The 11,503-nt window shown below is 34.6% G+C and overlaps 1 protein-coding gene across 1 annotated transcript; it reads right to left on the bottom strand.

Moving 5' to 3' along the window:
• Positions 1-2,513: 2,513 nt before the first annotated feature.
• LOC103719363 (Tetratricopeptide repeat (TPR)-like superfamily protein) lies at positions 2,514-8,683 on the bottom strand. The gene is made up of 4 exons (XM_008808567.6): positions 8,111-8,683; positions 5,367-5,555; positions 2,911-3,531; positions 2,514-2,811 (listed from the first exon to the last, which is right to left on the bottom strand). Exons 1-3 carry the CDS (start codon positions 8,285-8,287, stop codon positions 3,196-3,198), a joined length of 702 nt encoding a protein of 233 aa, XP_008806789.3. The 5' UTR covers positions 8,288-8,683; the 3' UTR covers positions 2,514-2,811; positions 2,911-3,195.
• Positions 8,684-11,503: the final 2,820 nt, after the last annotated feature.

Genomic DNA, 11,503 nt, shown 5'->3' with positions numbered 1-11,503 from the left:
ATATATATAATAAAAAATAAAGAAGTGTTAGAGTCTTGTCAAAAAATTAATCAAGGGTAATTTTATCACCGTAAAAACTTACCCTTCACATGCTTCATCGTTCCTTCGTTCCATCCTCCCAATTTGGGATGATGTGTGTTGGTGGGCGAGGATGGATGGACAATTTCTTCTTTTCATCCATCATTTCTAAAATTTTTTGAACTAAATACGAATGGAGGCCATCCACCCTTCTAACCCTATCTATTCTCTTTCTTATGATCGCAACCAAACATAAGATTAGCGACTCATTTTCAAGATGAATTAAAAAGTAATATTAGAAAAAAGACAAACCATCAGTGAGATCTTTAGCTTAAGTCCTGATTAAACATGATGTAGACTATCTCTATACAAGAACTCTAGAACTTTTGACAATGATCTTGGTTCCATTGATTGGTTTGTGATAGTAGTTATAGTGCTATTGGAATAATACTGGTAGGACTCGAAGGCCTCAGCCCCTAACTTGCATCAGCCTTCGCCCGGAGCCGGAGCCCCAACCGTTGGCAAGTGGATTAAGACCTGACAATGATTGAGCCAAGTCCCTACCACTGTTCGGCTCTATTTTGGGCTGATTACGATCAACCGCCGCCGCTGGCCGCACTCCACCTCATGTCTCCACTACTTGCTGCCACCCATCGGACCTTGACCGCAACAGCCACCTTGAACCACCCACTTGCTTCTAAGAAAGAGGAAGAAAGAAAGAAAGCAAAAAAAGAGAAGAAGAGGAGGAGAGAGAGGCATCCCTCTCTTATTTTTTTTGTTTTCCTTCTCTCTCATCTCCCTGTTTTTTCTCTAAGAAGACCCATGGACGTATAAACCCTATCCTATGGACGCGGGTGGTCCCTGCAAAGAGGCCCTGAATTGCCCTAGTGTCCGAGCTGCCTATTGGACCGATCATCTCGGCCCTGTTGAATATCTCTAAAACCATCATTGATGAACCCTATGGAACGACGTTAGTTTTGATTGAGTTGCTTAAACCTGCCTGGAACCGCCAAACACTATCACCCGATCAACTGTCTCCTTTTCTTATTATTTTAATTCAATTAAAATCATCAAATAGAAATTAATCTCGCTTTTAATATTTTAAAATAGGTTTAGCAGATTTGCCTAGTGAAGTTTGACTATCTAAGATGATAGATATAAGTATATCTTACGCTTATTATTTTTTAAATGATCATTTTTCTATGCATAAAATTTGCTTGTGAAAATATCATGCTTTTCTTAAAATTATAGATTAGTATATGTGTTCTGAAATTATGTTTTTTTATGAAAAATAATTGTATGGATATTTTGATAAAAATAGCTTTATTATGAAATATGAATCTGATCGTGTCATTTAGTTTTTTTTCATCAATTTATATGTATGTTTTAAGAAAAAAAGGTATAAGCTTTTTAAAGGCTCTCAGATAGTTATATATGAACCCTAAAATTAAAAAAATCGATACTTGGAGCTAACATCCATTCGACCACAGGCTCCACTAGCGAATATAAAGTTGGCATATGAAAGATGAATCTGTGTCGATTACGAACACAGGCTCTGTCATGGGTATAAAGTAACTGTAGCATGAATATCTGTGAGCAATGTTTTGAACTATAATATAGCTAAATGGCAGAAGAATAAATTATATATTTATTTGCAAAACGAACTTATAACTATGTTTATAAAATATGGATGATTTGTTCGTGCATAGTTTGCTTTATGACTTGTTTTAATATATTGTACTATGAAATTCTTTATTTTATAATATCTGTTATTTTTTTTAAATGATGTATTCACTGAAAAAAAATTATGCTGATCCGATAAGGTAGTATAAGCTTTACTTATCGAACTATGTCGCTCATATATCTCTATTTTTATTTTTCTCTCTCTCGATAAATAGGGTTGCTAGGAACGAAGGATGGCTCAGGCATAGAATTCACGCTAGCAAGCCTAGAGATTTGTAGAAAAATTTTAGTATTTTAAATAACTATGAAATTTGTAATTAATAATTTTCAGAATATTGAGAATTATAAATTTGGTATTTATATTTAGATTTAGATGCTCTAAACCATTATTGGTTGTATTTAATAAATAATAAAATTAAATTTCTATTTATTCTATTATATTTGATAGATTTGAAAGCTAAATTGGTTGGCTTCATATTATCATAACTTAGATCATGCTGCAGATTTGGAGCGTGACACTAATTGTCCTAGCTTTAGAACATATCATTTTGGAATTGAGAAATGTCTCTCTTACTTAAAGCACAAGAGATTCAATTTTGAAGGCTAGTTAAAAGAAAAGCAGTGCTATGTTGCCGACCTCTCAGGAGGTGTCGAATGGGAGTCTTATCTCTTCTCTGGCTCAATTTTGGAATATCATGTCCACGGGCTCTGGTGGATGGGTCTACACAAGAGTTGCTAACTCATCCTTTCTAACAACAACAAGAGAGAGAGAGAGAGAGAGAGAGAGAGAGAGAGAGAGAGAGAGAGAGGGCTGAAAGCATGAACAGAACTTCATATTCGAATTAATTACAGAAAAGTGGCACTCTGATGTCAGTTAAGGGAGGGGTAATAGAAGGATCAACACACAAATCTACCCTTCAAGTTACATCAACCTCGACATCTCTAAAATAATTAAATATTACACCTGCGAACAAGATTCCTTACCCCCAGAAATAAATGTGATCTCTCCCATGCGATTAATGAACTGTAACAGGTTGCAGAATTATGGTCACTGTTGGTAAGACATGTTTTTAAAGCAGAATGTTCCCTGAGTAATTGAATTAAAGGGTCCTGCATTAAACAGATAGAAGTTAATTCAGATTAGAAAAGCTGGGAAGTTGAATTAAGCCACAAAGCTTAAAAACTCACATAGAGAGTTAGCCAACGTACCCATATTTCTGTTAAGGATGAGGCAGAGATAAGCGATCAGTCTGTATGGCTCATCCTCCAGCAAGGACCAATCCATCAAGAGGCCAGTTAACTGTGGACATGTAAATTGTAAACGACTAGAACTGGCAAAAAGCTTCATCAGCTTCTATCAGTCACTTCTGGACATATAGATAACTCCTTGTATGAGTAGGCAAACCAGATAGACGGGCCATGGATGATTATGTTCAGGCAATCCTTTTGTCAAATATCCATATATTTACATTTAAACTTTACCCAAGAGCTTATTCACTTCACAGGCCGTATACCAACAGTTCTAACACGAAACCGATACTGTGGTTGCTGCTCTTCTGCATCATCTTCTTCCTCTTCACTTGAATCATCTTCCACCCTGTCCCATCGAGAATAGTCCAGACCTGAATGCCCTTTTGGTTTTGGGATTGCTTCCCAACCCTTGGGTTTGGAAGGCAGATTAGCTGAAACCTCGAGGTTCGGAGTTTGGGTTATAGGTACTCCAGGATTACTGCTTGGGAGCTCAATTTTTGTATCCCGTTTTGGAGGGAATTCTTCATCTTCTTCAAGGCACAGCGCTTCTTCCTCAGATTCAGGTATCGGGGCTAGTGACTTCAGCAAAAATAATAAAAATAATCAGACAGAAATTAAAAAAAAAGGATCAAACAAGGTCTTGTTTGTTAATTAACTACCGCTCCCTACATTTCTCTTTTGCAGTCAAAGGTGAAGGCCGAAATGATAACATAAAGTTACAAGGAAAGTTTCAAAAGCCCGAGGAACACAAGGATGGGATAGCATATTAAACATGACATTTGGTAATGAACTTGATTTCACACCCAGGGTTTCTTCAATAAATCACATTTTTGATTATAGATATAATTCCAGCTTTTCCTCCTCCCCCAAGTATCACACAGAAGGTTAAGTTTACTTTGACTGAAACAATAATTTGTCTACCATTTGAAATATACACTTAATTACATGCTGAGATTACAAAAATGTACAAAGTCAAGGTTGACTAGTCGATAGATTCATATCCAACATTGTTTAGAAATGGTTCCAACATCTAGATCCAATGAAACCATATAACTTCGGGTTTCGGTCAAATGGTCCAGCCTCAGGGTGTATTGAGGGGTAAAGTGTCATCCACATACCAAGAAAAATCAGTTAGATTCTATATAATTCTCAAGTAGGTATTAGCTACCCAAGATATAATATATGCATTAAAACTAGGCTATAACTATCACTGGGAAATCAATTAGCCCATTTTATGTTGTTGCTATCTTAGCTCAAAATCACTCATTTAGGAACACTGACTAGTTAACTACATAGATACATATATGAATTTTCATTTATATAAATAAATATATGGTTAGATCGGGTGCTATTAGGCTATGAGGCCACCTAATCATTTTTGGTCCATATATCATTCTTTGTATGGTTAGGTTGGAGTTTATCCAAAAGAAGAAGAAGAAGAAGAAAAAGATGAAGCCCATGGGATAACAAATGGGTCTAAAATTAGAACCAACTCGACCCTTTATTTTCATACAGGTTGGGTCCAATCAGGTCTTACTGGCTTAGCGTTTAATCTGATCCCAGGACATGCAATCCATTTACAGCCCTATGGGAACACTCTTATAAGGCAAAAAAACAATCCTTTCCTTCATAATGAAAAGATAACATAAAATTAGATGAAGCAATTTATTTTAATAATGCATAACTAGAAAACAGTATCAGTTCTGTGTTTCTAATGAGACAAGCACTTCTCCTGCAGGAGTCAGTGCCTAGAGAGATAAATGGTACTGAAGATGTGTTCCAACTTTAGATAACTTATCCTGCAGAGAGCAACAACCATCATGAGTGAAGATCATGATCACAAAGCAACACCTTTTTCTTCAACATGATAGCTAGACAGGAATTAGTTTAATTGGATAATTTTACATGATGCAGTGACATAGTTATATATAATACTTAGATCATTAACTTCCACATAAAATTCCAGTTTAAATTTATTTATTCCCTTTCTTCTAATATTTCCCAAATTCAATTCCCAGGAAAGTAAACAAATACTAGTACTTGATGTTACATTTGTTAATCTATTACAAAAAATCGCAGCAATATGATGCATGACCTTCTGAGAATCTAACATATTCTACTTGTAAACTATTGGAATATGTAACACCTGAAATGCCAACCAAAAACCAAATTACAGATATACAGACACAAAAATATATGATATTTATTCTTTTTCCTTGTCACCTTTGATATTTAGTTCAACTTACAGTGTAAATTATGTTGGAATAAGGCTCTTTTTACTACAGACATGTTAAATTCCTAACTACCAACATAATTTATCTATTTTGTCATCCAAATAAAAGCTGATATGTTCATTGCATGCACAAAATAAGTAAAATATACATATCAGAATAGTAAGAAGGAAAGATACATACCAATTGTGTTCTTAGTCGAGCTTGCAGGTTCTGGTACACGTCAGATGATGGATTGAGCTCCATCAGCCGGTTGACATCAAAGAGTGCCGATTGGTAGTCCTTAAGGGTAACCAATGTTTGTGCACGTAACATCAATGCTCCTGTGTGCTGGTGATCTAGCTCGAGGACTGAAGTACATTCTTCTGCTGCCTAAGATTTGTAGCCATTTTGAGTTAAATACAGCAGAAACCAGGCAACCATTAACATAAAAGCAGAAACATCATGATATATGTAATGCAATATTGCAAGTTGTTTAAATAAATAATCAAGTTTCAGCATGTTAAAATGTTCGGGATATTTCCCAAACTGCAACTGAATGACATAAATGCTGCATGAGTGCAATGCTCCTCTACTCCAAAAATTTGGGTGCTTCAACCCTAAAGGGTAGCCTTAATTTTCATTACCAATATAATATAATATAATGTAACTACAACAAATTTAACTCTGCTTTAGAGGAAATATTTTCTCATTTCAAATGTCCCGTCAGACTGCTATGTATTCCAATCAGAGCAAGGTCAACCATAATGCCACATTCATTCTTCATACATGAACAGACTGCACAACCTTCACATAACAACACAATATTGCAATACAATAGTATTCTTTTATTGTGTATATCAAAATTACATGAAAATGAACTACAAAATGAATATACAAAAGAGCATGTGAAGACCTAGAATTTAAAGCAAGACCCTGACCATGTGAACCAACTCATATCTACTGACATGAGGTGCTTCAGCTGATAAGTATCTATACAAAATACTAAATGGCTATGAATATGAAGAACAAATTACAACTAAAGGACTCACCCCCTCCCCCCCCCCCCCCCCCCAAAAAAAAAAAAAAAAGAAAAAAGGAAAAAAAAACTGAATATGCTATGTATCTAAAGAAACATAGAATTGTAAAACAATATAGTTTCAAGGACATGCTGCCTGTTTATATCCACAGAAATTAAATGGGGAGAGAAATTGTGCCATTACCATGCATTGTAAACAATACATGCATGGTAAACTAGGTTTCAAACATTTTAGTGGTGACAACTTATCGATGTATCTTGGTCACATCTAAGGTGTTCGGTTAGAGACAAAGCAGCATGAATGGAATACTTTGAAACACGTTTTTGTGTATCACAGCACCAATATCAGGACACAATCTCATATATATTTTACTAGATCAAGTTCACAACAGTATACCCCTGTCAAGGTCCATTCCTGAAGACTTCATCTTAAGGGCTCGTTTGGTTCGCGGGAAAAGAAGGAGGGAAAGTGTGGTCAACGGGAAAGTAATGAGATGCCTCTTGTTTGGTTGGAGTTTTCAAAGGAGAGAGAAGGGAAAGTTGTATTCCCATGGGAATGTGATTCCCACATTTCATGGGAAAGTCTTTCCCATGAGAAACATGGGAAAGTTACTTTCCCATGAGGCGGGAATCACTTCATTTTTACTTTTTCCCAAAAAGTCCCTTCAGTATTAAAGAAGCATTAAAGAGGCATTAAAAACCTAATTTTTATTAAGGGCATAATAGGAATTATATATAACTTTCCTAGGAAAGTGGATGGCCAACCAAACATAAGCACCTTGGAAATTTGTCACTTTCCCATGGTCAACCAAACATGCCAAAAATACTTTCCTAGGCATCCTCTTCCTAGGAATTTGTTTCCCAGGAATCAATTCCTAGGAAGGAAAATGCTTCCCGCGAACCAAACGAGCCCTAAATGTCAATTTCTAATTATATACGTCTCAGGTTTAAAACTAACATATACCTCAATATTCTCATCTTTGATGCAAGCATCTTGCACACATACGGAGCATGTTCAAGTTCCTTACACTAACATATGAGATTTTTCACATTGCCACTATTTAAGTGTGCCAACCTTTCAGAAGGCAAATTAAACCAGCTGGTTTTTCCAGACCATATTGGACCACTTAAAGTGGTTGAGAGCAGCGCAAAATATTCTGACCAAACAATTTATTCCAGCTCCTTTCAATGGTTTGTACATTAACATAACACTGAACTCAATAAATGAAACTAAAACTTACAGACAAAAAGGTTCAAAACTGTGCACTTTTCCTGTTTATTACGTTGTCTGGATTTTGAAATATCCATGCGTTGAAGCTACTGTCCTTGACAATTGAAGGAAATCGAGAAAGCAGAGTAGTTGGTACAAATATCTATTGTTTCAAAAGCCACAATTTATTTAACTATTAATATCTCTGTATAATAATATCACATCATGATTTCTCTGTATAATATACTAGCAAAGTAACATGGATTGGAAATAGATGGTTAGCATCGCTAATCTAAAAGACAGTTTGCATATATATCTTTTGAACACGTTCATGTTTCTAAATCACCAATTATTCATCTCTATCCAAATATCAGTACTGGAAGTTTCCAAGCAAGTGAATATCCAGCACCCGCGTCATATTTATTTATCACATCCTTCGAACAAGGCTCAAAAAAGAGTTTATGAATTCCCAAAACAATTTAATCACAAGACAATGCAAAAAGGACTAAAGTTTGAATTTTTATTGCATGTAGTATATTATCTTAATCAGCTGACAACCTCCGCACCACATAGGATTGCTAAAACCTCAAGATCACAAATTTTACCCACATGAAAACAGAACTAGAAAATAAAACAAATTGGCAAACAAAGATCCCAATTACTTCAAATTTTTTAAGGGAGTAGGAATGATTGGAAAACCTTCTTGAAGTCGTGCAATTTCAGATAGCAGGCGGCCCGGTTGCTGTGGAGGGCGATCTTCTGGGCCTTGGTCTTGGCCAGAGCCAAAGCCTCAGTGTAGAGCCCTAGCGCCTCCTCGTGCTGCCCTTCTCTATACATCTGATGCGCCCTCTCGATCTTGTCCAGAACCGCCGCCATCCCAATCTTTCTTCCACTCCACGAATCGAATCAATAGAAATCCCAACAAAATCCAGACAAAAATAGGAACTTTTGAAGAAAAAAACCCTAAAATCCTGATCTAACTCGAAAGGGATTCGAAGGATCGAGGAGGGAGGAACTGAGAAAACTCCAAAACATTCAGAAATCAAGAAAAGAAGATGAAATATGGATCGCCGAATCCAAGGGAGGAAATGATTGGAAGGTGGATTCGAGGAGAAATACGAGGAAGGGCAAAGGAGGAACGAGCAGAGGGATCGGGGAATTCGGAAGGAAATGGGACAAGAAAAGGATAGGCGCAGGCGAATTTCAAGAGGGGAAGAGAGAGAGAGAGAGAGAGAGAGAGAGAGAGACGGGTTGTCCGCTTTCCGTCCGCATGAAAAACACCGGGGTGTTAAAAAGGCTTTAAACTTGCTTCTGATCAAAATTAAAAATAAAAAAAGGAAAATAAGTGTTTTTTGAGGTTATTTTTTAAATTTATATGATATAATGTTTACATATTTTCATATCACAATCTTCTCTTTCAAATTTATTGCATACTAGCGGCAACGAAGCCGTGCCACGCTGTGTTTTTTTTTTTTGATAGATTTTCAAAAAATAAATAGAGAACTTTCGATACGCAAATTGACAAGATGGCATTAAAAAAAAAGAAGAATGTAGGGCCTAATAATCTTTGATGAAATTTTTTTTATACTTTATTTATTTATTTTTAGATCTCATCAAATTCAGCCATCAATATCGTGTGCCTTCCGAGTGGCACTTCATGTTTCCACTTTGATTGTCTCGGCTCAAGTTCAAGTTCCGTATCATTATACATTTTCTGATACTTATTCATTATATCTCCATATTTTGTCGACTTCACTGGAAAGAAAAATGAAAATTTTTTTAGAAATCAGGGAAAGACATGTTTATGATGTAGCACCCATGCATACTAGGTTACCTCGTACATATTCATTTATCTAAAGAGAGCTTAGGTAGGTTCTTGCAATTTTGTTAAAAAAGGAAAAAAGCAATCATCGAGGAAGTTATAAAAAATGCTGAATTCATGATCATTAACTACAATTATTGGAATGAAAAAGGATATCAAAGTTATATTACTCATCTACACGTAACACATTTTTTTCAGGAGTTTCATTCTTGAAAAGTTCGGTATGAATATGTTTTTCAGGAGTTGAAATAATAGCTTCCCCTGGAGCCTAAGAAGAAGAAGGCTGGTGCTGAAAGTCTACCATGGATTAGGTGCTTGCAATTTCTCTTTCTCAAAATTTTTTGTTACTTTAAAATTAACTATATCAATATTAAAATTCTGCAAACTAAATGTAATTTGAAACGTATAGACGAGATTGAGTATCTGTCCAACAACAGAAGGAAGGATGAATCTATCAAATCTTTTGACAGCAGCGAGGTTAACCATCGGTACCTGACTAATTGTTAAGCCAATTTGTCGAATATTATAAAATTTACAACACCACATCCTCGACGGTTGTATTTAACTTGTATCTTTACATAAGTTAATTAAAAAATATTATTTTAATGTTGAATTGAAAATACTTTTTTTAAAAAAATAAAGGACAAGCTAGAAGCAACATAATTTTACCATGGCATAAGATGTTGATTGTTTCTACCACATTGGTTACACTGAAAACTATCCCCATAAGTTTTTACAATAGCTCTGCAATTATAACTCATTTTATGCCACCCACCATAGAAAGTATTGATTATCTTCAAAATAACTTTGCATATAAATTTCACCCCCTATTTTTTTTTCTATTATTCTATAAAGTATAATACTCAAACTCTATCTTAAAAAAATTTTCTATATTAACTTAATAAATATTTTATAGTCCAAATGCTGTAGAATTTGCAATATTTTTTTGGGTCTCATATTGTATTTGAAATTTGTTCAGATCCAGTTTTAATAAACCTTTGATTTCTTTTTTATTAGCCGTCGCCTCTTGCTAGGGATCAAAAGCGACCTTTCCCTTCCGTGCCATAAGTATAATTGGAGCGATTAATGTTTCTAATCTGTGTATTAATAGATACACATATTTATTTAACAATGTATAAGTTTTATACAGATTGAGTAGCAGCCAAAAAGTATTTCATGGTAACCTGTTTCAATACTCGATAATTTCTTTAATCTGTGAATTCATGTAATATTTTGATGTAGAGGTGGTGGATAGATAGTTTTTTTTTCTGAATACAAAGAAAATTATAGAAAAACTTTATTACTAAGAAATTTAATGTTAATTCTTCTAAAAAATGAAATATGAAGAAAGCCATCTTTATATGTTTTTACAATTATACTAACTAAGATGACTACCACCGGTCCTTCCCTTTCACTTTCACAAACAATAGTTTCATCAAATTTTGTGAACTACTTTATTCTAGAAAGTGATAGCCAACTTTTTCTTTCCACTAGTCAAACGAAATTTGATAGTGCAAGGTGGAAAAGAAAAGAGCCAAAAAAAAAGCTGGATAAGTGGTTATAAAAAAATGAAAGTTGAATTGGTTTACTTGAAGTTTTCTATTTCCAAATTTTTTTTATAAACTATTTTTTCTCTGATATATAACTAGTCAAGAGGGCCAACTGCTACAAAATGGTCAATAACATCTGCACGACAAAAAAAAAGCATTATGTAATTGTACCTTTATTAATATTTGTTTGAAATAAGATAATTATTTTGTAGGCATACCTATCAAATAAATATCATTATATTTTCTCCACGGGTTTTCACTAAAATCAACTAAATTGAACTTATGTAGAGGTACAACGTCAGCATTGTTGTCTACATGTTGTATAATTGTCCATTTGTTAATGTAGATCATATCTTGATGGACAACAACCCTAATTTTTTTTTTCTATTTTGTGCGATATTAAATTTTTCCAAATAATATACATTTTCTTTAGTAAGAAGGTTTCTGAACCAACTAGTATCCTCTTTCCTATAGATGCTTGAATAGAAAAGCTCTCTATATATAAAAGACACATAACATCAATATATACATGCCAGCTTGGCGAGAAAAATATATCAAGGAAACAAGTAGAAATTTCAATAACCTTCTCATCAAGAAATATGCAATCAACACTAATCAACTAATTCTCCATATTTGGGTTTATGGAATTCCACATTCCTAAAAACCTTACTTTTATTCTCCAATTACAGTTTTCAGTATCAGTGCAGATAACAAATTGTA

The sequence above is a fragment of the Phoenix dactylifera genome, chromosome 14 (genome assembly GCF_051530095.1).
Source record: "Phoenix dactylifera cultivar Ajwa chromosome 14, Ajwa_hap1_PhDact_Kaust_v1.1, whole genome shotgun sequence".
NCBI lineage: Eukaryota > Viridiplantae > Streptophyta > Magnoliopsida > Arecales > Arecaceae > Phoenix > Phoenix dactylifera.
The sequence above is the reverse complement of the archived record's forward strand: the minus strand, read 5'-3'. Positions and strand labels throughout refer to the sequence as shown.

Coding starts and splice junctions, on each gene's coding strand:
- LOC103719363 (XM_008808567.6), bottom strand. CDS start 8,287: ATGGCGGCGGTTCTGGACAAGATCGAGAGGGCGCATCAGATGTATAGA. Junction 5,556..8,110: donor AATTGCACGACTTCAAGAAG/GTTTTCCAATCA, acceptor TACAAATCTTAG/GCAGCAGAAGAATGTACTTC. Junction 3,532..5,366: donor CTCGACTAAGAACACAATTG/GTATGTATCTTT, acceptor TTTTTGCTGAAG/TCACTAGCCCCGATACCTGA.